This window comes from Tyto alba, unplaced genomic scaffold (genome assembly GCF_018691265.1).
Source record: "Tyto alba isolate M040663 unplaced genomic scaffold, T.alba_DEE_v4.0 Super-Scaffold_1, whole genome shotgun sequence".
Taxonomy (NCBI): Eukaryota; Metazoa; Chordata; class Aves; order Strigiformes; family Tytonidae; genus Tyto; species Tyto alba.
In genome coordinates, this window is record NW_024881261.1 from 16,001,516 (window position 1) to 16,027,487 (window position 25,972).

Sequence of the window (25,972 nt, forward strand, 5' to 3'; positions counted from 1 at the left end):
GATGTCTGCAGCTCCCAAAGTGGGGATTTACCCCTTTCCTTTCAGGTTACTGCAATGGCTCACCTGCCAAAAAAGCTCCATCACGTCCACAGGGTCAAACTTCCATCCAGTATGACCCTGCTCATCCCAACAAGTACCAAACAAGAAAACAGCCCAGAAAACAGGAGATGAGAATAAATATCCACTAGGCATCACCGCTGACACCGAGATGGAGAGCTGCTTGCGAGTGCCAAGAGCCAGCTGTAAATCTTATCAGAGACGGCTGGCTGCGCGCTAGCCCCAACACACACGATGGCAGCCGTGACTTGGCAGGGGAAACAGCATCTCCCTCTGCCCGCCGGGCCGGGAACCGGGGGGGATATCAGCTCCACCGCAGGAGGGAAGCGTGGGGAGGCAGATGGAGCACACTGGGGCTGATCCCCTGTGCTAGGAGATAGCTCTCCGCAGGGCACCAAGCTTCTCCTGATACCCACCGTGCAACAGCCTGACAGGAGCCCGGAGCAGGGGAAGAGCGTGCAATTCTTCAGGCAGGGAAAAGTACCCCAAGGGCCACCAGGACACGTTCACATGGGGGGCAGCTCAATCCTACAGAGATACAGCCCCCACGCCACGGGGGTGGGATCAGAGCAGGTAACAGCCGTGACAAGGAAGACGATGAAGAGGCTTGTAAAAACCAAACAAAGCAGGGGAACCAAGGTGCATCCTACTCTCTGGCTGCTGCGATGAGACTCGGGGGTCTGGTACTGCCTGTTCCCGGCACCCCCCCAAGGAGCAGCCAAACCATCACATGGAGTTGACACCCCCCACCAGCCCCCCATCCGCAGCCTGTGCCCAAGGGTTGGTGCCTCCTCTGACAACCCGCACCCTGGGCAGGGGAGACTCGGCTCCCAAGGAGCTGCCTCTCTCTTGAGTCTGCATGAAAAATGGGACCTGTAAGAGCTAAGGAAGAAGGGATGATCCCAAAAAATCACAGTGACACTTACAAATCAATTTTTAATAAATCCCTCCAAAGTTTAGCTCAAACTCAATTTTTCTCCTCCAGAATTTGGTCATTATTTTGTAAAATATTTGTCTCCCTGCAGCGGCTGCCTAATTTAAAGGCAGCAATCTGATTTCTCCCCACACTCCCCAAGACTCAAAACCAGCTCTTCCAATAATAGACTGGGTTATGAATTAGATATAATAAAATACACTCAACTGCTCAGATTAGATACGGGCAAGTTTGGGGCCATCAGCCCCGTCCTGAAGCTGAATGTTCGAGTTAAATGCCTGCTCATTTTCAAGCTGGCCTCAAAACCCAAGGAGTAGTAGGAGGGTGCTTAACAAAACAGGCAAATCTGCAGCAGAATCTGTGAGCAGGAGTTTGCTGACACCAGCGAGCATCACCCCATGCACAGGTAGATCTCCGCATCCCGCACTCAGCCTTGCTTGTGATTTCCTTACCGGCAGCCCCAGGGGCTCGGAAGAGGCGGAGGGCTGCTGACTACTGGCTGGTCGGTACCTGCAGCCCGGACCGAGGAGGAGGCATCGCTGAGCAGCACCACAAGCCCCCCCTGCACAGGCAGGAAGAGCCCAAGGCGGTGCTGCAGTCAGCGTGCCACCAACTGGTGACAGGGCCACCCCCGTAAGAGCCCCCCTTTCCCCTCCGTGAAGGACAAACGCTGCACACTCTGAACAGGCAGGGCTCTGTTATTTATTGAGCTCTAGGCTTGTATGTACATCCATTTACAGTGCTTGGTTCGGTGACAGTGTGACAAGAGGATGTGTGTCACAGTCTTCCCCAGCTCAGCCTTGGACGAGGGCTAACCTCAGGAGCTGCTCCCAGCCACAACCAGGGTTCCTCAGTCCATCCCAGCAAGGGAGTGCCCCAGAGGAGATGAGATCTTCCATAGCTGAGCCCACAGTGAAAAGCTGAAAATCCCAGAGGTTGCTGGGGCAGACTCATCCCCAACTCTGTCACCTGCCTAGTCCCAGCCTAAGCGGGATCAGAGAAAAGGAGACGTGTGGACAGCTGGGTGACTCGATGCTCCGACAGCAGCAAAGCCCCCTTTAGAAGAAACTCCCCCCTCAGAGGCAAAGATCATCTAGCAAGAGCTCCCCACACATACAGACAACAGTGCTCCGTGATGCTTTTTTACTCATTTGCCATTGAAGAAGCTGCCTCCTTCTACGTGTCCTGGCCCGTTCTCAAGCAGAGTGATTTTATGGAGCCTGCTTGCTCTCCCAAGCACCGTCCCTCTGACATGTATACATTCCCACACACTTGCATGGCAGGAAAGCAAATGAGTGTCTGGCTTAGCTGATAAAAGCCAGACAATTCCGTGCTGAGGCAAAGCATCCTCTGTTGGGAGAAGCCAGTGCTTCTGAGGAAAATATATGGCCTTCATTGGGTGCTGTGCCCAGTGGGTGGCCAAGGACACAGCTTTCAGTTTCCCATGTTCGTGGTAGGTGAAGATGAAACATTAACGCAATTAATACACGTTAGCATGAATAAGCCTTGCCTAAAAATGGTAGGAAATGAGCAGGACATTCACATCACTCACACTAACCTACGAGGCTAAGAGGGACTAGGCACTTTTTCTCAAAAAATGGTGTTCTAGTGGGGAAAAAAAAAAAAAAAGTGGATCTGGGATGTAAATGACTTCTCTGCTTCAGTCCACCAAGTCAGGACGGATCCTAAAATCACTGCTGGGAGCTGAAAATGCACAAGCAGGGAATGGGCGTTTATGCTGCGTATTCCTGAGTTGGCAGCCTGACACAGCACTTGAAACAGGCTCTGCTGGACCTGGGCACCTCCAAAACACTGCCTCTGGAGCAGAAAGGTCTGGCTATGCCCCGGAGCATCATTCAGGAGCTCTTCCTTAGGAAGTTCTCAGCAGACTGTTGCTGCAAGTCACTTGGTGAAAACAGGAGGGCAAGCGAGGAAGTGAAGTAACTACTTCTCCAGCTGCATTTTAACTGAGTGCTACAGACAAGGGAAGAACTGGGGACTTCTTAGTTCATGAAGGTCACCGTGCACTTGCAAACATGTGCGAGGCAGGTGTCCCTGTGAGGAAGAGGAGGATTGTCGCAATGCAGTCTCTGATGGGCAATAAGGGGAGTGGGGAGAGGGAGTCAGCCTGTCCTCTGCCCCTTGAAAACGGAGTATCTAAAAATGTCGCCTAACCTTAGGAACAGCAGAGATGATCCGGGCTACTGAGGCCAACAGTGACCCCAAGCAGAGCTGGTCTCCAGTTACGAAGCGCTCTGCTTGATGACACATATTCTTGCATACTGGCTCAGACTGGACCCTGTAAGCCAGCAGCCTTGGAGGCAAAATTTCTCCTTCTCCAGTAATCCAATGGCTTGGTTCAAGCGATGCCTTCTGACATCAGGAGCCAGCAGTAAGCAGAGTCTGCTCCTCGGGGAAACTGGTTTACACCCCAAAGCCATTCCCAACGGGATGGCAGTGGATTTGACCTACATTGCAGGAGGGCAGGCTGATCCAGGCTGATGGAGAACAGCCCTCACCCGTAGAGCAGGCGAGCGATCTCAACCCAGAACTGTCTCACATACAGCTGGACTGGTTTTATTATTTCGGTTGTGAGCTCTCCCCAGCTCTGCTACAAAGGTTTCCAGTGCATCCTCCCTGAGGCTGCGGAGGGAATCTCCCATTGCTACGTCACGGGAATGGCTGCCCACCCCCATGGCACCTTACAAAATTGCTTCCCCCTCCTCCTCAACATGCCAATCATCTCTCCTCAGCCCCAGTCCGGTCAGAACACACGCCTTTGGGATCAAACACGCAGCAGCAAGGCTCTCCCGTAAAAGAAACGCAGTCCCTTCTGCAGGCGGAAGGCAAGGGGCGACCGGCTGCAGAGCTGTAGTGTCCCTGCCCAGACAGTCCCAGCCCTGCGCAGCGGCAGCGGCCCCGCTTCAAGAGATTGTAGAGAATTCCTTCAGCAGCAGCTCCTGGCTCAGCGTGTTGAAAGCGAGGTTCTTCCTCACATTGATGCTGATGGACCGAACCTGACAGAGAGAAAACAAGGTATTTTAGCCAAGAGGCTCTTCCTGGCTCCCTGTGAGCACGGCAGCTTCGACGCCGCTGACCTCCAGGTCCGGCGTGAAACTGTTCTACTTGCTGTTATAGCCCCAGAGAACTTGCTGCAGCAAGATCTCACTGAGACTCCATCTTAGCAAGAAATCCCTGAGAATTAGCTGATTCCTGGAATAACAGGAATGCTTATAGTGACATCCCAACAAGGAGAGTAAATTCCAAATGAGGCAGGGAAGGGAAAGGATACTCTGGATGCATGAGCTACGACGTTTCCTGCGATGGGGGGATGTGAGCACCTCCAGGTTGCATCTGGAAGAGCATTTTCTACCAGCGCCCACTGGAGTGCCAGCCAACATTCTCCTAGATGGATGTAGTGCCATGGCCTCTGTCCTACCCCAGAACCTGCAGAGCCAAAGATAGGGAGTCAAGGGAAGGACAGAGGCCGTGCTGCTGTGTTGCAAACACAAATTATCACCCAAGCTGGCAGGAACCCACAGGTTCAGAGCCAGCTGTGTGTATTCTGTGACGACTGCCTTACGCCTGAAACTGGCTCACTATCTGTCTCTGAAGATATACCCCTGTATTCTTCAGCGATGCCCAGACTTGTGGTCACCCACAGAGTCTGTGAGGAAGAGCTGGGCAGCCCTGTTGCGCAGCAGCTTCCCTCCGTGCCTGCAGACTCGCTGGCCAAACACACAGGCCCCAGCCTGGGCTCAGTCTCAGCAGCACTTGGCAACAAGAAAACAGAGTCAAACATCATCTGTGTCAGCGACTGTGCAGCAGTGACAGAAAGCAAAACTGACACAACCTCATCCAGACAATGGGATTACAGCTCCCAGAGACTCGGAGCCTGTGATAATAAGGTTGTTGCTGACCTGGTTAGTGTTTTGTGCTTTTTAAAAGCACTGGGGGATGAATTATATAGAAGCAGAATGAGGAATCCAACACTGAGGGCCTGGAAGAGCAAGTTAGCAGTGTTTATACTGCTGAGGGTCCCACTTACTACCCTGGTGAGAAAATAAGAGGGGAAGGGCAGAAAGCTCCCCAAAAGGCAGAATGTGTAAGAGTGGGAAGCAAATCAAAACATGGAAGGTTAACAGGCAAGGCTGTGAAATGAACCCCAGTGAGCCCCATTGCACAGACCCTAACAACCTGAGCAAGCTAGCAAAGATGTCTAGTTTTTAAGTTTTGTGGTGTCTGCGGAAACCACAAACTCTCCTTCATCAGAATGCTTGGCAGAGACCCCAGGCATCTTCCTTCCCTTGGAGTACTCTCTCACCTCTCTTCTGTGGGTGTCTTTTGACTTATTCCATACTGAAATAGTCTGGGATCATGTCTTGTAAGGTATCCACAGGTTACAGCCTAAGTTAAATGCCACTTCAAGGGGTCTCTGGAACGCTGGTTTGCACTGGGCCATCCCCCTGCCAGAAGACAAGAGCCCCACTGACGGGATTTGGTCCCAGTCCTATCGAGTGCTCCCCACTGCAGTGATCCAGTCAGTTCTGACAACAGATGTGGAGAGTCCTCTGCCCCGGGGAAAGTCACTGCCTGCACAAAAGGGGCAGATGCTACATGTAGTGGAAGCCAGCATCCGTATTCTGCAACATTTCTATGGTCCCAGCAGCAGAAAGAACAAGCAGAAATGATCTCCTGGCCTCAGGAAGTGCTGCCAGGAGCCAGGCACCAGTAGGAGAAGATGCACAACTTGTATACACACCAAGGTCTCCAAGAAGGATGCAGCAGTCCAGAAAGGGAGGCTGGAGTGGCATGTGATGAGAACATAGGGCTTAGCAGAAATCGTAGCTATGGGGTAGAGCACAAGAAATTAAGCCTGTTTAGTTTGCAAAGAGGTTTAGGAGGAATAAAGCAAACACTCTCCAATATGTAAAATGAGGTCAGAAAGAGAACAGTGAGTAATATTTCTCTGGTTCCCCAGAGATGGGGCAAGAAATACTCAGCTTAATTTAAGACAAAGAAGATTTACACTGGGAAAGAGGAAATACTTCTAAACCTATGGGTTGTGAAGCAGTGGACTAGATCACCTGGGGCCAGCGTGGAGCTGTTTTCACTTAAAAGACAGCTTCAGGTTCCAAGAGGAGCTCAGAAATAAACTTTGGTCAAGAGAAGTCTAGATGGACCTAGATCTGCTTTAACACAAAAGCTGGGGAAAGGAGGGGTCATGATAACACACATCGATATTCCGATGTTTCTACACATTTGTGCCCAGCATTTCTTCTGCTGTGAGAAAGCAGGCAGCTCTAAGCCAACCAGCTTAAAAGGTAAGAATAGCTCAAATTAGAGCTAAATCAAGTTATTTCCAGCACCAGGGCTCAGCACAGGGAAAGAGAGCTCATCTCCCTTTTGGGGTTGGAAGACCAGACAGTGACACAGGGAGGTGTCAGCCTGTAATAAGGATAAACTTCAGAAGCTTCCTGCAGTCTGGCAGAGCTGCTCCATCCACAAGGCTAAACCCCAGGCCTCCTTGTAGCTCGTGGTGCAGCGGGCAGCCCAGGCCTGGCTGCCAGCCTGGAACCTACCAGAACTCTCTGCAGTGGCTTATACAAGGGGCCAAAACCAGCCTCAGAAAGTAAGCTCAGAGCTCTAACACCCACTCTGCAAGGAAGTAAAAGCAGAGCGCATGTCTTCTCTTGCTTCTGTACGGAGCATGCTGGAGCACACTAGGGCCAGAAGAGATTTTAAAACAGTTTTTTCCCCTATTAGCAGCTTGGATCACATTTAACCCACAAACATTGAAGAACCAGAAAAACACGAAATGCTGACATCACCTGGAAAACAATGAGCAAATGAAAGAATGGACGAACTGGTAGAATTAAACATGTGAGGAAAACATTATTCAGTTCTAGTTTTGTGTCATTAGAGCTGGATGTGTGCAACACTGTACAGACACTCCGATTTCGCAGAAAGTCTCATCAATTAAACCTGTTTCCAATCAACAAGCAGCTCTTAAGAAATTTGTACAATGGGAGGAAGGTTTACACTGACTACTACATCTAATTAAAAGTCAAATTAGTGTCATTTCCCCTGCAGAAATCAATCCTTAATCAGACTATTCTGAGACTCTGTTGAAACCTATCCAACTGCAAAAACAGTGAATGTTTTGGAAAGATGCTGAATCTCTTTCCACACATCCTTCCAGCTGCAACGCAAGGGTCCAAAAGCTCACATCCAAACCATTCATTCTATCAAAGCAGCACAGACCTCAAATGACATCCCTGAGGGTTCAAAGGAAAAGAAATAAAAAGTATTAGAAAACTTCCTAACTTCCTTCCTCTAGCTCCTCAAAGGCAGCACAACAGGCCAGAAAACTCAGTTGACTCTGCACATCACCTTCCACCACAACGTGGCTGCAGTATCGGAGGCTTTTGAAAGCTTCTTTGAAAAGGGAATGGGAGAAGAAAGCAGATTTTTTCTTTGGGATTAGCAAGAAAGAGCAGCACTAAGGCAAAGCCAGAGAAGTGAAGCAGTGCATTAGCAAAGCATGTCAAAGGAGTGAGAACAAGATTTCTAAGCATAAAGGAGCCAAGAGAATGGCTTGGGGAAGTTTCTGCTCACCCATTTAATGGGAGCACAGAGAGATGAAAAGGCAGCTGAAAAGGAAAATGGTTCCTGCGTGTCATTCCCCACCAAGAAGGATTTGCTTTAATGCAATCACACAGAGACAAGAAAGCCAGGCAGAATCTGGACAGAGTTATTTGCAAACAGATCCTGTTCAGGAAGACCTGATGGGACCAGCGTGAGTTTGGAAACCATACTGGAAACCTGTAGTTCACCATCAGCCCTGCTCCTTTGGCAGAGCCCTTGAAGAAAATTGTGGCAAATTCACTCTGCCCCCTCCATGAAATCCTGCAAACCTCAGCAGTTAAACACAATGCATTGGGTGGGGGGATATTATCCAACATCAGACCAGCAACGGAAGCCGAAGGAAAGACTTGGAAGCCTTGCAAAAAGGAAGCCAAGTACTCGGTTTTAAGAGGATATGGGGAGGACAGGGCAGACTAGGGCCTTTTGATGAGTTTTTTGAACAATTAATAAAGCCATCAGTTACTGTGCACCTAGAGGAAAAAAACAGCATGGAGGATGGGAGGCCAGCTGCGTTTGCTGAAGACAAATCATAACATATCAGGCTGATTTCCCGCTGTGTTGAGGGAACAGCTTAATGGAATGCAGGGGATTTTCTGTAGCTGTGAGTAAAGAACATTTAATAGGGTCCCAATTCTCAGGACATCTAGAGAAATGTGGATTAAACAGATTCACAACTGGGTCAAATCAGCACATTTAGACAGTAATTATTCAGGGTTTCATATGCTCTTGAGGAGAGGGTCCCAGAGGTACCTGGATGGGCAATTTTCAGAAGGAAGTTGAGGAGGGACTTGTTATGCAAAACAGATTCTTAAATGATACAAAATTGAGATTTTGAAAAAAGAAAAAAAAAAAAAAGAATCAGGGTAGGAAGGAAAAAAAATTAGCTGAAGTATTTTGTAGCTGTGATCATCTTAGGACTGAGAATGTCATTTTAATCAACTGGCACAATCAGCCTGAGCTTCTGCCAGGCCAAGTGGAAAGCAGGGCTTGCAGGAAGCAGAGCAGTCATGTGGCCAAGAGGCCGGGGAGGGAGATGCTGGCTGAGGAAGGCAGGAGCCCTTGGGATAGAACAGATGACAACAGAAACATGAATGTGTCTTATTTGCAGGGTACAGTAACAGAAGAAGCCCGTATCACAAGAAGGCTATGGCCAAATGTCTTTGCATGTATTCCAGAAATGGTATCAAACAGCAGGTCAGAGAGACAAAAAAGGCACAAAAGAGCACACAAAAATGACATGAAAGTGACTGCAAGTGGTTTTGCCCATATGCTATCCAAAGATGGTGCTGGAATGACCCAAAAAACATCAAAAAGCATTCTGTAGAAGGAAGCAAAACCAATTCAGGCATGCTTGCTCTGGAGCAGAGTAGACAGAGGGAGGCATAACATTCCTAAACTCATACAGACTCGTGACAGAGTGGGCAGGCATCAATTACTCATCAGTCAGCAAGGACAGATCTGGGAGAAAGAATCAGCTCTCAAACCAGTGGAGAAAGATGCCAGAGTTAGAGATCTCCCTTCGACGAAGCTGTAATGATTCAAAAGTGAGGAAAAACAGGCTCCCCTCAGCTACCAGCCACTACAAAAACATCGCCTCCCTGGTGACGCAGCTGTTGGACAAGAAAATCTTGCGTAAGGGCTCTCTGGATCAGGGTAAGCAAGCTGGCTTGCTGAAGAACGTAACTACCAATCCAAATTATTTGGACTCACTTTTGTCTTCACTATATTATTTTGGGGGGGCTTCCTACCATTAGTCTTCTCTGGCAGGAGGAGGCACTTCTAGGGAATGCCTTTGATTTCTTTGCTGGGGAACCCTATTTTGTGAGTGATGGAGGAAAGCAATAAGCAGGCATGTGTTTCACCAGCATCGTATATTCTGCTCAGTCACATACTTCACGGTCCCCTTAACAACAGCAAAAGGGCTATGTAGCTCTGTGTGATAAACTCAAGGTGGGAACAGTCAGCTTCTCCACCATGCAAATTTACCACCACAAAGCACAGTGGACCCCAAGGCAGAAGGGACAGAGACTGACTGACCGGTTGCTGGTCTGAGCAGCCTGGTGGTTCCTCCCCAGCCACGAATTGCAGGGCAGGGAGCTCCAGGGAGCTTTCAGATCTGTTGAAACATACTGTGTCAGTTCAGATCCTATTCCTGCCCCATCTTTGGAGGCAGCCCAATGGAGGAACAGGGCTGCCCAGCTATACCCCAAAGGCTACCGCCCAGGCTGTAAGCAAAGGCTTTGGAAAAGGGTTGTTGATTCTGCAGAATCAGGACAGCTTACCAGCTCTTTGAAGAAGGCAGCTTCTTTATGCTGCTCTGAGTAGCGTTCGTACTGGTCCAGTCCATCCTGCAGTTTCAGGGTCAGCGTGTCATAGTTGGACCGTACCACTTCCAAAACCTGCCAGAGACAGCAGAGGAGTCAGTATCCACAGATGTCTCATCATAGGAGGAGCAAGGCGGAGAGAGATCACAGCTCTAGCACCTGTTTTTGCAACATACATGTGTTTAACAGCCAATACTTGGCTCTTGACTAACAGCACAGTGGTGGGCACTACAGTCTTCCTAACACCAGTAAGGAACAGCTTCCAAATTTACAGAATTTCTCCATTCATGAGAACAGTGGATGAGCCTATATGTATGACAGCAGCAGTTTTCCAAATACTATTATGTCACCAGAAGAAGTAAACATGATGTCATTAAATTAAGCAGCTAATTACCATGCGTGCACCAAAATGTAACATGGTAGGCACTATGCAAATACAGGTTTGCCTGACCCCATGGTCCTTCCAGTGCTAGTTTTGCCAGCACGCCTCCCTCCTGGTTTGCTAATCACCATCCACAATCTGCTAAACCACCAGCTTCTACAGCTGCTCAGGTCAGCTTCCACACAGAGCACTGCACTTCCCTCCTGATAGGAAAAAGCTTTTGACAGTCACTAAGAGAAGACCAACCCTGGTACAGACTCCAGTCTTGGAAACAGATGGAGACACAAACCCGGGTCGTCCTGCCCAGGAGATATTTTATTATCTGCCTTCACTGCAACCATTGCACTCCAGCTTGTATTACTGCCTTACTCTGCCCCTAGCACTGGGCTATTCTTGCAAATTCATAGTTACACATCTCTTTACTATTGAGCTATTCATTTTCCTAACTAGGGGACACCAAGAGGGACTTCCACAATGCTTTTTAGCTTCAAAGCATTACATGGACAAACACATTCCTCAAAACATTTGTGAGATGGTAAGTAACAATAATCTTCCTACCAGGAACCATATAGCTCAGCACTCCTGGGCAAAACATATGCTTGAAACAATTCTCTTAAACACAAACTTCTTTCTTAGGCTGTTACCATTTGATCTGAGCACTAAATAGAACATCAACATCTGAGGTTTACAATACAGTAGCCTCTGCTCATTAAAAGCCTCAGTCAGGAAGACTACATAGTATAAGGTGCAAAGGAAGAGGACTCTGAAACATGGCATCACTACTCTGAAAAGATCCTAAGCTTGAAGAGGATTTAAGACAACAGTGACCAGAACAATAAGGAACCCTTCTACTTCTGTTGTCCTCCCAACAATGTAAACATTACCCTCAATTGCCCTTTTAGGCAGCTGGTAGCTATTGCTGTGCACAACAGAACTGAGTTGTGTCCTTATATTCTTTACTCTAGGAAACCTAGACTTGCTTAGGGTTCCTTCAAAAGCTTGTTTTCTCCAAACTTTGCACATGGCAGTGGCACACAGTCACTCATGCAAATGCTCAGAAGCAGGCTAGGGCCTGAGATGGCAGAAACCACAGGGCATCATCCAAATGAGGACTGGGGGTAAAAAGGGGTCTTGGAAGTGGTTCCCAGGTGAGGTGGTCACACAGCAGAGTCTCTTTGCAGCTCAGCTGTCCTCCAGCATTGCAGAGGCAAGCTAGGGCTAGGAATCAGCATTTTGCAATGTTATTTAAGAACAGCCTGCCAGTGTCCTGCTGCTGCAAGAGCATACAGCCTCCTCTCCAGGACTTGTTTCTAATACTGTTTGTCAGCTCCTCTGGCAGAAAGGAAGAACCCCCTGCAATGACAGCCATCTCCAAATTCAGTATGGCCTTCTTGTTCCTGTGGGCAGAAGCTGCAAGAAGTATCACAGACCCAAGAGCAACAATGAAAACAAGCCGCATGGATACATAAATAATTTTCTCTGGGATGCAACTATCCACTAGGGATGGAAAGTAATAGTATAATGCACCTTGTTCTGAGCAATAAAGAATCTAGCAGTCTGCATGAATCAGAGGGCTATCCTCCTGTCAGAAGCCAAATTGACAAAGATTAATAAACTGAAGGGGAAAAACCTTGTTTGAAAGGCCAGGAGTAGAACAAGGCTTCTCCAGCAGTAACTTTGAGTGGAGGCATCCTACCCAGGGCTACCCAACTCCCCAGGAACCTTCCCTTGGGCTCCTCTTCACTCCCCCGTGCCCCCACACACAGAGCCTGTGTAGCGCCACACGGATATGCCTAGACAACAGATGTACAAGCATCTCCATGAAAAATCAGGATTCCTCCTTGCTAGTGCCAAGTAGAGATCTCTTCAGATACATCCAAAGGCAGCAATGAGCTCTGTAAGCAGCATCCTTTAAAACAGCCCTCCTGTATCACCTCTGACAGGCAGCTAAGAACTCAGTTTGATACACTAGGAACAGGACAGGGAAGGACCAAGAGGTCCCAAAGTCTACTGTGTTACCCACCACTTACTCTAATCTCTGCAGTGAACTAGAGATCAGCTTATCGCTTTAGCTATGTATTTTCATTGGCTTCCACTCCTTATCTCCTTTAATTATGAAATGGAACTTAAAAAGAAAGGGTAAGTTAAAAATAAACAGCTTCTCCTCACTGCCTGATAATTTCCCTTTCTTGCTGCTGGTGAGAAAAAAATGCTACGTGGGATCTGAGATAAACCCACTCACAGATCATTTCACTTCATACCTTATAATGGATAGGAACTGTTACTGAGATTAGGACCTGCCATCCTTGAGACAATTTCATCTGCTCATTAAGATGCAGCTGCTAGACAGAGGCGAGGTTAAAGAGTAGCAGAAGGTATTAAGAGCATCTAACATGAAGGTTTGAAAGGCATCAGCTTTCTACACAGATGACAAAAACTCACATCCTCCACGTAACAGAAGATTGCGTGTTAGCATCCCTTGCCCTTCTTACACATTGCTTTGACTTTTGCTTAGGAAAACTACTGCAAGAACACCCTTTTGCATTAAACACAAGAAATCTTTATCTGAACCTTTCTGTCAGATACAAAAGAACCAGAAGAATTTCATTTTGAGATTAAAGCATTTTTTCCTTCCTAGGTATTGTCCAACCTGATCTTCCTAGAAGTCTCTATGGAAGACTACAAAACATCAATTCTAAGATGGTGAGGTATGAATAACTTAAAGGAAGGGCCTTTTAGCTGAAGTCTTCCACACAGATTTTAAATAGTCATTTGGTTTTTTAAAATCTCATGGGAAGCTGGAAGAACACTACTTCTATTGTCTGGAAAGGATACAGGAAAATGGACTGTAACTGATTTCCAAGGAACTTAATGCGACACTCCTCAGATTGCAAGGATAAATATGCAGGTCAAACTATTTTTTTAAAAAAATGCTTTACTGGATCTTTACAGTGGAAAGAAAAATTGAATGGAGTCACAACCTAAATATTTTTTTGTAGGTTACCTTAGGGGGATCAGAGACTTAAAAAGGCAGTATGACAGAACTGAGCAACTTAGACATGGTCAATTCAAGAAAAGTGAAGGCTGCTGAATTCCTTTCCTGCAGTTGCCTGTTATCAGCTCTAGAGGCTACGCTCACTCATTTACTCCATTGCAACAAACCAGAAGTCAGTGGAGCTGCACCACTAATTTAAAGACAATTTTCCATCAGATTAACCCTCTGCCCCACCACTCATTCACTGACTGCTTTCTACAAGTTCCAAAGAAACATCAGCGATTCAGGTCCCTGCATACGCATCCCCAGACCAACCTTTCAGGAGCTGCTCTGATCAGCCCATGCTTCCTGTGGCACTCAGATTTCAGCCTCCTCCTGCAGCTACAACAGCCCATGTCCCATAACTCTCCTTCCCCAGTAACACCAACCACCTCTGAGTAGAGGCCAGACAGCAGGGGGGCAGGCTTCCAATGGAGGGGCTGATGTGGGGCTCAGCTCTCTTCAGAATCCCACCCATGTGCCATGCCATGCCTCTGCAACCAGACGGACAAGTTTTTGGCTCCTTACTTTGCTGCAGCCACCAGCTTACTGCTCTCTTGCAAACTGGATGGACCACCTCTGAAGTCAGTGGACTCCTGTCCATACAAGCTCTGAAACCAGTTCTGCCAGAACCAAATTGCCCCAGCCCTGAATTTTTCTGCATTCAAAATGGATCATGTTTTGCTGAACCACTCTCTACACACAGGCTCCTTCCTTACTGCACATGGGCTGTCCCACTGAATCTCAACAAAAGCCAACTTGCTGCACTCACCCAGGAGAGGCTGGACCTTTCAAAGAATTTGCCCTGGGGAAACAAGGGGATTCCATGCAGCAGTCTCCAATCCCCATCCTGCCCTGGAGAACACAGCCACTCAGTAGCAAAGCCAGAGAGGGAGCTGAATCGGCAATCCAATCTAACAGGCAACATGCAGAACTAGGAGCCATCTATCCTCCAGACATGGCATGCTTCATTGCTTAGTAACTTTTTAGCCTGCATAATCTTTCATCATCTGAAACTGCCGTCTGCCTTACTAGAACATAAAATTAGAGAGCACCACCAATTCGTACCACTCAGCAAAGGACCTGGTGGTGGGTAGGTTCTGGGAAGCATGCACCAGTAATGACAGAAAAATAAAGGAAAAACAAGCAAGAAGAAATCAAGGTCTCTACACTGTCTTTTCAATCAGTGCAGGAAAGGACAAGAATGCAATCAGTTAGCATCACCGGTACCTCGCCAAAGCCACTCCATGCCTGTAAGACAGTCATTATCTACGACGACACGGAAGCAGTCGGAAAAGAACTGACTGAATGTTCTCACATCAAGCAAAAGAAAAAAAAAAAAAAAAAACCTAAACCAAACCAAACAACCTCTAAGTTAAAATGCATTTTGCCCCGCCACTAACTCCATGTGGCCCACAAGGCTGGGATGGGGGCAGGCTCGCCAGATCAGGCCTATAGCAAGTCCTCACAGGACAGAAAAACCTGGTGCTTCTGTCCCAGCTCTCCCGTGCTGGAGGATGGAGCAGCCAGTCCATGTGGCATGTAATGCCAGCCCCTCACCAGCACTACCACACGGCCAGGGCTGAGGGGCCAAGGGGATAGACAAATGTGCTTTCTGTTCTCCCTACAGTGGTGGTGGAGCACCTGTCAGTGCCTGTGTACCACAGAGGGAATTACGGCAGTCCCACCTCCAAAACAGAAGCAAATCCCAAGATACCACGAGCAAACACATCAGTCTGTCCCCTCAGCTCAGAGGATGAAGGCTGTGGGAAGAGACATTAGGGTTTCCCTATTCTAGTAGAAGCCTGATGTGCATTTTACACTCAAGTCCTCAAACTGGCTTGTTTACTCCTGGTTTAGTATGAATTTTCCCCTTTTTCTCCCTCACTAATCTCCGCAAGCAACTTATAGTCCCCAAGTGTTTCTCCTAGTGAATTCAACTGAATAGCAACATTCCTCATTGTAATGAAAAGGCTGCTGCCACCTGGACTACGAAGAGGCTATTGCCTCTCCATAATGAAGTGCCAGATAATTGACATAAATTTTACAGTAGTATCTTCTAATTAATATGGAAAATGATTTTTTTTTTTTTCCAAATGGCATCACACTTCTCACAGAGCAACTTAAAAGTTGCTGATGCAGGCGGGAGTCTTTGCTGGAATTAATCCCCAGAAGTGCCAAAGACAAAGCACATAAATAAATAATTAGAAGTTAAATAAAAACACACACACAGAGCTACATTTCCCAACAGACTCTGCCCAGACCCTGGCTGCACTCATCTCCTTCTCCCTTTCCTCTTTCACTGTCTGCAGAAGCCAAGTTCAGAGAGAGGATCCACCAAAGACTGCCAGTGCTACACATGTGTGCTAGAAGCAGCTGCCATTCACACTGGCTCTAAGAAAAGCACCCACCTAGGACAAGCAGCAGCACAGACCTTTTGTCTGACCCAAAAGTACCTCAACCTTTGCAGCTGTCCGAGAGCTAAATGCAGTGCTGATGCTTCAACACCATCCCTTACCCTCAGGCTGATCAAGCCATGAGTATTAATTTCATGTTCATGAATGCTAAGAGGAAGAGGATGTTGCTGTGACAGTCTAACAACTCAGATTCCCAAGATATGCTGTGTGTATAGCACACAGCTATGGATCCAGAGGATGCAGAGTGGGCCTGGTACACATGGTGGGAAAGACAAAGATCAGGGCTTGAGACGAAGTGTAGTCATGCCACATATGTGCGAGATGTGCAGCACTGTCATTCCTGCTCCAGTGCCCCAGATCTCCTGCATCAAGCAGCTGCTGTTTATACAGCCTGCAAGTGAAGGACCTATGGGCCTCTCGCTGCGGGCTGAGGGCACGAGGCTGCTCAGAATAAGCCTGTAGGACAGCCCCCACCAGCTCACACAACTGGCACTCCCCCAGTAGGAAGCAGCATCCTGCCTGCTCTGAGGGCAGGAAAAATTCCTGGGAGGAGGATTCTTCCAATAGTAAAAAGCTCAGCTAGCTAAAAGATTAAGTGAAAGCAACCAAGGGCAAATTTCTCCTCTGAGGTATGAAAGAGGACTGCACTGATGCAGAATTCAGATACTTCTTAGTTTGTGTTTGCCAGTCTTTCTCTGCTCAGCTCTCTGTCATTAGCCAGGTCACACTGTGTCTAGGAGCCTGGGAGTGAACAGTCTTTGCCCATCATTTGTCCTTTGTCCCTGCCAGTCATTCCTGCAAGTCCTGCTGTGTTCACTGCACTACTCTGCCCAGCCAAACATGAGGAAAGACTAACTCTCCACATCCCAAATCCTTCCCGAGGACTGCTTTTATACATTTGCACTTGAGTGATATTGAAATCTGGGCCTTGCCACTTCTCTACACAAGGCAAAAGGTTTTGATCGTACATAAAAGATTATTATTGTTATTTTACTTAGCAACATCAAGGAGGGACATTTTACAGCCCCTTTTCCTCACCTCAGCATAGAGCCATTCCACTGGGCTCAGATGTTTGTTCAATGATCTCACAGAGATCTGTGATCTTTAAAGGAACAAGCCTACAAAGTTGACAGTTTCTATCCATGGAGTGGGATGGTTCGGTTACAGTCTTTCTCCTCTGCCCACAGGTGCCTCTTCTAAAGATAAATTATTTATAAGCTCACTCAGAAAATGACTGTTGTTCTCTGAACTGTGCTAGCAGAAATGGCATCATGTTTTGGGACAAGAGTTATTTGCTCCAGAAATCTTTAAAAACCACAATCCATTAGAAGCCTAAGGTGTTTAATTCTATGTAATGGTGGGAAAGGACTCTGATCCAACCAATCCAGAAATCACACAGCTTTCAGAAGCATCTCAAAGCCAAAACCGTTCTCCAACGCTACCCAAAAGCAGATGTAAATGCACAATGCAGTGCCCATTCTAAGCTCTCATGGGACAGGACTTCATACAAAGGTTCAACAGTTACTTTAAGAAGCAGAAAGGCTGCAAAGTAGGACAAAGGTAAGTAATGACAGAGACATATGGTCACAGAGACCAGCTATGTGCACAGCTTGAAAAGGACTAAATTTGTAAGAGGTATAGACAAATATAAGTTATTAATGTTGTTGATAATCCTTAACATCCCTGCATAGCCATCACTAGGGCTAGGGAGTCCTGTGCTAGGAGCATGACACCCTCCGAGCTCCAGGAGTCGGGTAGCTGGAAGCCTGCTCACCTCACCAGAAAGCCTATGCCATGAGCGCTTTTACTATAGAGTAATTTCAATCAGTCACATTTACACACACGACAACTCCCATACACGTTAAATGCTCAACCTATTTGCGTTTGGAGCACAAGGAGCACAAGCGCACTTAGTCTCACACTGCTTTTTCTCAAGACCGATTTGCTTTTCTCAGTTTCAGAGAAAGTCGTGGGTTTTTACCAATCTGTATATCCTGCTTGGCACATAGAACCTGGCACTCTCTGTGGGACCCTGAGTGCTCTTTCCCAGACAGCAGGGACAGGCTCTCGAAAGGAAATACAGGAGGCAATTCTGTGTCATTCAAGGGAGGAAGAAAATGGGTTCAGTGGGTTTCTGCCAAGAGAATGAACATCCATGTACCACACAACTCTGGCACTTCCAAAGCCCAGGCAGGGAAAAAGAAGTCAAAGATCCTGAAACAAATTATCTTAAAAATTATCAATTAATAAATAAGCACCCTCCAGAGCAGACTTTTAGATGTAGATGGGGAGATCTGCCAGAAACTGAATGAGGTCCACTAAGCTTGCCTGCTGTTAGAAATTTTGTGAGCTGGGCAGGCAGCATAAGGGAGGCCAGGATGATGGCAGGAGCATAAAACCTTGAGATAGATAGAATTGCTATTTTGGAGTTACAGCCCATTTTGGAGTTGTGAACCCTTATCTCCAGCTGGTGGCATTTATGAAAACATTTCTCACTGCTAGGTACGTAAGAGCACTTGCAATTCTGCCAAGGCTTGAAAGGCACTGCAGATAGCTACGGACCGGACCGTTAATTTTTTTATTTCCCCATTGTGCTTACAATTAACTTAAGTGCTGAAATGTGATGGGCTGTTCCAGGAGAAGCTTTTTATCTACCAGCTGCATTCTAGCACAGCAGTAAATCAACTGCTGTCACCAAAACATCAGACAAGAGGACGAGAGCATCCTTATGTGCATATTACCCATTCAGCCTAAGTGGCTAACCAGCATTCAGCAAACGAATGCTGTGATTTGTGTACAACCTTTGGTGCAGTTCTCTACTTACAGAAGACCTTGTCCTTCTGAACACAGAGGAACAAAAAAAATCAGCAGCAGCTCTCCAGCACCAGTTAACTGACCAAAGTAGGACCAGACTTTGGTGCTTAAAACAAGATAAAAGAGTTTAAGCTGATGCTCCAGTTGAACTGAGAAGCCAGGACATACAGAACTGTTAAAGAAATCAGACAGCTACAAGTAACTAAAAAACAGTAGCTGAAGACTTTAAGGAAAGGTCTGAAATAAAATCTTTCTAGGGCCAACAGCCAGAAAGCATCCTGGCAAGTGTTGAAACTCAAATACACAACTTTCAGTTCAGATTGTCTTGATGAAGTGACAAGAGGATACTTGGTGTGCACCAGAGGAAACTCATTCCTAGTAAATAAATTCAAGTTTGCCCAGAAGACAGTTGGCTCAGGAATAAGACTGTCTAGAGAACAGATTAAGACAAGGTATGCAACAAAAACCTTTCTGTTCAATCAAACCCCGACAGAAGCAAGTAGACTGTTCCAGTTTGAAGAAACCAAAACCTAATTATGCCCAATGGAAAAACAATGGGGAGGCTGAGTCTGGTTATGGTCTAATCAAACATCTGCAGTCATGGAAGGTTTCTGGAACTATGTCATCTGGTCAGGTTCACAGGGATCAGTAGAGGATCCAAGAGAGTTTGTGCTCCTCACACAGCCACCATGGACTTCTACAGGATATAATGATTACAAACTGACTTAGGAAAAACAAACAAACAAAACCAAAACTCACCAGGACTCTGACTTGAAGATTAAGATGACTTAAAGGAGAACACAGACACTCCAAAAACCTATGGAGCTCGCTACACATTTGGGTTTTATTGTTTCTCTTGTTCTTTTACAGCAACTAGCAAGCAAAGGACCTCTACAAATGCTAGTAGTACAGCCCTGGGTCTGGCACTTGCTGAGAAAAAGTAGACGCTAATATAGCTCATAACTGGGTTTGGGGCTTTTTAAAAGAAATCTTGTTAAACTTGGTTTGCACAACATGAAAAAATTTAATTAAAGAAAGCAGCAAAACTAAATAGCAATACTCTAAAAAACTGGTAACAAACCCAGTGGGTGCTGTATATTTAAAGTAAGTCAAAACAATATAGGACATGCCAGAGAAACACTCAGCTGGGGGGGGTGGGGAGGGAGGAAGGGTATTCATTTGGAGGGACAGAGCTTAGAAAGATCAGTTCCACGGGTCCTACTTACATTTAAACAATTAAATTGTGACAATAGAAGACCAGCTATTAATTGCACAACGGAAGTGATAAAAGGGAATAATTCAGTGGCCTGAGGAGATGCAATGAACAAGAAAGGAAATCCAGAGCTCACCTGCCTAAGTGATCACATGCAGAAAATGAACTCAAGTCTGCTCTAAAGCAGGAAAAACAAAAACTTTTGAATATAAGCAAGAAGTCTGGAAAGCCACGGAATCAGATGAGCGAGCAAATAACTGTTTGACTATCTGTACTATTTTGCAGTTCTACAATCTCTTCTCTGAAATAAGGGCACTGGAATCGATATACAAGATTTAAAACATGGGTTGTCACAGACTTACACAGTGACAACACAGTACTGCTGCTTTATTTTTGTTCTCTCTCTAATAATTTCTAATTGTCTATTTGCCTTTCTGACCACTGCTGAGTCTTGAGTCAGCATTTCCAGGCTTACCACAGTGATTCCAAGAGTCCTTTCCTACATGGAAATATCTAGCAGACTTTCCTACAGCTTAAAGACTCTAAGAGACTTATAAATCCAATCTACAAAAATGCCTTATAAAGATAGAGCCCAAAAGAAATAGAAGATCTGGAGTCAACAGGTTAGCTACAAATAGCTATAGCTACAAATAGCTAGAAAAACTGTAGTAGCAGTATGCCAAGGTAGCTAGCTAATAAGGAAAGGTGGGCATTGCTTGGAATTTTGCGTGACTCAACCCATATAAAAGTTCTAGCTATTAATGCTTTTGCAAATCTGGCATTGGAACAGATAGCTATAAGCTGCTGGGTGATCCATATAAACAGAAAATCCTCTGGTGAAAAGGGAACTTCAGTTTCAAAATGTCTGCTTTAAGGCTGCAGCTCCAAAAGTGGTTTAATCCAACCTAAGTGCAGGTCACCTAAACTGCAATACAAAGTGTGGAGTTCCTCCTTCATATGCACATACTGCTGAAATAAGACATTCTAATATGCAACTCAGAAGTCTCTTCTGGACATGAGCACTGAGGGTCCTGATGACCAGGCACAGTACTGACATCATCAGTAACTGAGAAGGTAAGAAGGAGGAGAGATGACTGTCCCCTAGATACTGAGAATGCAGCTGTGCAACTTAAGTTTATAAGAATTACAACAGAGATGAAATTCCTACCAAGACAATGGGATAAAATCTGTCCCAACTAAGAGACTCATCACAAGCCCCAGACACACTTTGGATCATACTCTAATCTGCATTGCACAGTTGGAGGAAAAGTCAAGAACAAAGTCCGTAATGAGGGCAAAAAGAAGACAACCAAATAATTTCTGATACGACATAGTGAAGGAGTGAAGCTTGTTAACATTTTCATTTGTTAAATTATCCCCTTTTGGGCTGTTGAAATGTGTCAATCTTTTTGAACTCCATCTGGGCAATGACCAGAGCTGAAAGAGAATGAGACCATTTATGCTTGGAAGCATTCATGGCCAACACAGAAAATGTCTATTGCCTGTATAAACAGAGCTGCTTAAAGTTGACTGCTATGTTAATTCAAAAGGAACATTTCAATGGCTGTTGGGACAGCTGGAAGTTCAGAGGCTACTATCCAAGATAACCACTAGCAAGGGACACTTCTTGACTGAAATGGAGATGTGCAGGACAACTGGCCAGCAGGCAGTCAGCAAGGTGAATCTGACAGGGAGCAGAGACCTGGTCATGGACCACACGCACAGAAAACAGGTCAGAGGTTTCTGAGAAATCAAATGATCTGCCACTTACTACTGCCCTTGTCAGGGAAAGAAGTCTGTGTACATTCTCTGAAATAAACTCAGAGGCACCAAAAGTTGCTGACACTCAGTTACTTCTAGTTGTTTCTCCTTTTACTTAACAGAAGCAATCAGGGCCCAAGATAATAGCTACGTCTCTCAAGAAGGATTCCTGACATGGTTAAGTATCATCTTGCAATCCAAAGATATCTGGAGAACAAAAAGGGCTTGTGTTCCTGGGAACTTAGTGCTTACCCCTGTGACATTTGTTCCACTTACATCTTTAAAGAATCAGATCTACCATCTCTTCAGCTCCAACTTTCTCACAATACAAACACTCCCAGCAACGATCCCAAAACACCCAGAAGACAAGCCCCTTCAGAATGTATGGCTGAGAAGAGACTGGAAAGAAGCATCTTACCTCTAGGAGAGTGATGGTGTTATATCCACAGAGGTGCACATGCTGGATGGGCAGGAAGGACATGACACAGAGAGGAGGTTTATTGCTAATGGGCCAGAGACAATTATTGTGTTGGCTGTAAGCCCACCATTGACATTCAAGGAAAAGGTGCCTTGTGCTGGCACTGGACCCATTCTCTCCAAAGGATGAGGAGAACAAAACTTATGCTTCTTTTCCAAAGCACCTTTAGCTGTTGAATCCTCAAGTTGAGCTAATCAGTACACAGAGCAGCAAGCTAGAGAGCTACTTGTCCACAATGCTTGCCCTCTGAATCAAAAACATGCACTCTCTGCTATCACAGCTCTAAACTGAACCTGCTGGCTATAGAGATGGGATCTATTTGTACATAAAGCACTACTGAAGATTTAGACAAAGATGATGCAGCTCTCGGGGGTAAGGAGTTGATCACCAAGGCTTCCAATTTCTCTCTAAATTTCTCTTTTGCCATGTTCCCAGATAAGTACCTGCAGGATCTGTAATGGAAATATCATCTCCACAGTAATTTCTGCAGTGCTTGGAGGACACCATTGTCCTACATCCTAAAAATCCCTGTGTGAGGATTTAGTGCTCCCAAGTGCCTCTTGGACATCAAACGTTTTCAAAGCTATTAGCTCTGATGGGTTTTTTAATAAGGCTCAGGGAAGCCACTCACTCAGTATTTCTCATAAGAAAAAGGTAGGTCTGACCTGGTAGAATAAAAATTACTGAGGAGGAGGAGGAGGAAGAAAGCCCACACAGCCCACATTCTCTGCAAGCAAGGAAATGAGATTTGATTTACTCTGTGATTCTGAGGTGTGTTCAATTTCAGCTTGAATTTCTACTGCATAAATTCAGCTTGGCTGAGCAACGTCCCCATTAGAGACTGTCCAAAGCAATATAAGGTGATCCACACAATGATCTTTGAAGCTGAAGATTCAAAACCTTGGAAAGGGAGGGTTTTTTAGCATATTTTTTGCATGTGCAACCCACAAACCTGTGTCTTCCAAGAAGTTAGAGGAAGACAATATAAAAAAAGCAATTAGATACAGTGCATACACAATTTCATATTGTTGCCAATTAATCTATTTATTTATTTAGCTCACTGGTTAAATTGCCTCTTACTACACAGCAGAGAACAACTCTGTGTCTATGTTTTCCATGATTCAAAGGGATTAGATAACGAGCAGAAGTCACTCACTAAAATGACTTAAGGGCTTCAGTTCAGGGATTAATAACTTTGCTGCTTTTTCTCCAGATTTTAAACCCACTAATTTGTACTGCATCAGCTGGTAGTTTTATTTGCACAACTATTTTGTTTTAATGGGAATCTTAAACTCTGCTCTTCCCAAAATGCTGCTGCATTGCCCTCTTGGTATTATTCTCACATCTGAGTTTTTGACTATATTTAAAGAGGATTTCATGCTTGTTTAGCAAATTGCTTAAAACACAGCACCTTATATTAATATACACAAGTTCAAGTTCTACTTGGCTCTTCCTAACTAACCAGACATATCAGTTGAGCAGTCACCTCAGGAATTCAACAGTACTAGAAGGCAGCTTGGGTGGAAGCTCTGGACCAGGTCTCTTTGCATCTCCAATTCAGTCTCCCATTTCAGAGGAGCTCTACAAAATCTGGAGTTTGCATGCTTTTGACCACATAGTAACACACCTTTAAGGTGGAATAAACCATAGGGATCCATTCTCACCCTGGGTTAACACAGAATAATTTGGTACCACAATTATCCTGCTGAGAAGCCAAGTGACAGAAGCTGAAGGGGGCCACATCTCTGAGTTACTCTGCAGACTCTGATCTTACAGTTCTGAGAGTCATTCACAAGGGGGAGTTTCGGTGAAACGGTGCTATAATTTGACCTCAGTGCTTCTATCACCTCCTGCTGTATGAATAAAACCCAAAGCAAGTCTGAAGGTTGAAAAATTCAGGTACTTCAAAGTTTTGAGGCTTGTTGTAAATCTACAGTAGCCTCAACCGGCCTGTCTCGGGAAAGACTATATTCCTTCCCTGTGCCTTTTAAGGACTGCCTTGTGACTGAGCCTAGAGCTTTTGTTTGGTGCATTTTTATAAATGGTAATAAGTAGAGCTGTTCACTTGGTTTACTGCTTCTAGACAACAACTGCCAGCTACAATCAACTCGGAGAGTACAGGAGGGCAGGGCTGGCAGCAGCCACAGAATGCATCGTAGCAGCAAGCAATGGTTGTGCATGAGGAAAGCTGCCATTGTTCTTCCTTCTCATTGCTAAAACAAGTCAAGGGCACTAATTAATAGGGTATCCAAGGCACACAAAGGCTACAAAGAAAGATGTCCCTAGTGCCCTGTTAAGGCCCAATCCCAAAATGACTCCTGAGGCTTTAGGAACCTGCTGAACTCTCCCAGTCACAAGTCTCCAAAACTGGTATTCAGAAGGAATGCAAAGATCACAGGAGCTGCAGAGCTGAGAAAAGCAGAAAGGAAATAAAGTGACCTACTTTATATTCTGCTATCACATACTGAAAGAGACAGGATCGCAAAATGCCGGAAGAGGCACGTGTAAAGGAATCCTCTCAAATGCGTATGCTGTCAGCAGCACGATGGCACAGCCCCCCACAGAAGAAATAAGGGCAGGGTAAAACTCAAGTCTAATACTGTGCCAGAACAACAATTCAATACCTAGAGAGAAGGGAACATACAGTAGGAGCTATACACAATAAGAGAAGCCTGCGATCTGAAACGCCACTTGCCATTAGCCTAGCAATCATTAAAGCCTCTGTCAGGGAGGGGCACCTAGCATCAGAACAATCCGGTTGTCTTTTCCAAGAGCAAGTGACAGAGGAGAGGTGTAGTCTTAAATATTTTGTAGATATTTCTGCAGCATCTATTCTTAACTTTGTAATGAGAGGCAGGGCAGAAGAATCTGCAGCAGTCTGCAAGCACCTGGGTATGACTCTGTAAGGTTACTGGAGACAGGGTTAACAGTCCAGAGTCTGGATTCATCTTTTAAACCACAACCCTGCTGAGCACTGGAAAGTAAGGCTTTTTGTGGGAGCACAGGCAGGTGATTTTTTCCCCCCTATTTTAAAGGGGAATGCTATCAAAATACAATCCTCCTATTTCCCAGATTTGACTTCCGAGATTTTTGCATCATGCTTTTTTAAAACAAAGATCAGGATCAAACCAACTGGCCATTTTTCTTCAAGCATCTTAACTTGACCTTTTCCAAACTCATAACAGAAAAAGCTCTCCCTGATATACTTAAATTGAGATCACACTGAGTTACGGTCTCATGTACTAAAAAGATAGCAGCTTCAATCCAGGTCTCCCAACGGAACAGTTACCTCCATCTTCAAGCTATCCTTCACTCAAGTGAAGAGTTTCTGTGTGAGGGACCAAGCTATGCCTCAAGCTAATAATGTAGCTAACAAGACTACAAGTTTCTGGTTTGACTTAACAACTGACTTCCTGATGAGCAATCGGGACAGGAGTGGTCAGCAACCAACAACTTTATGCCAAAATTTTGGGTACGACATTAACTGCCCAGCCCGAGCATCAATGAGTCCTAGTTCTGAAACACCAATATACTAAATAGTGACAGACGCACTTTAGGACTCAAGTAGTCCTGTAATATTATCCCTCTGAGCGCTACTGAGGGTGGAAAGCTCAGCAAGAACCGGATGATGTGGGAAACTGTCATCAGCTGGAGAAATTAAGTTCAGATCATGTTAATACTCTCCCCTGCAAAAACTGTGTCATGCTCAGGTATCTGTGAAGAAGGCTGAGATGAGGCATTACAGTATCTTTCTTTTTATTCTTCTGAGAAGGGGAGTTTAGCCCAGCAACAGACCTAAGTCTCTTTTCTATGCTTACAAAGCGACTTGTAGGTGGTACTGTAATTAAATAGGTCCATCACTTAAAATAGAAAAGCACATCTTTATAGCTGAGGTGAGAACTAAGAGTCT

At 45.7% G+C, this 25,972-nt stretch overlaps 1 protein-coding gene across 1 annotated transcript in view; it reads right to left on the reverse strand.

Moving 5' to 3' along the window:
• Positions 1-1,671: 1,671 nt before the first annotated feature.
• ARMH3 (armadillo like helical domain containing 3) overlaps positions 1,672-25,972 on the reverse strand; it is a 133,266-nt gene continuing 108,965 nt past the window's right edge. The window contains exons 25-26 of the mRNA XM_032994163.2: positions 9,922-10,038; positions 1,672-4,008 (exon numbers count right to left, since the gene is read on the reverse strand). Coding sequence (XP_032850054.1) covers positions 3,916-4,008; positions 9,922-10,038 — 210 coding nt within the window. The 3' untranslated portion in view covers positions 1,672-3,915. The remainder of the gene's footprint in view (positions 4,009-9,921; positions 10,039-25,972) is intronic.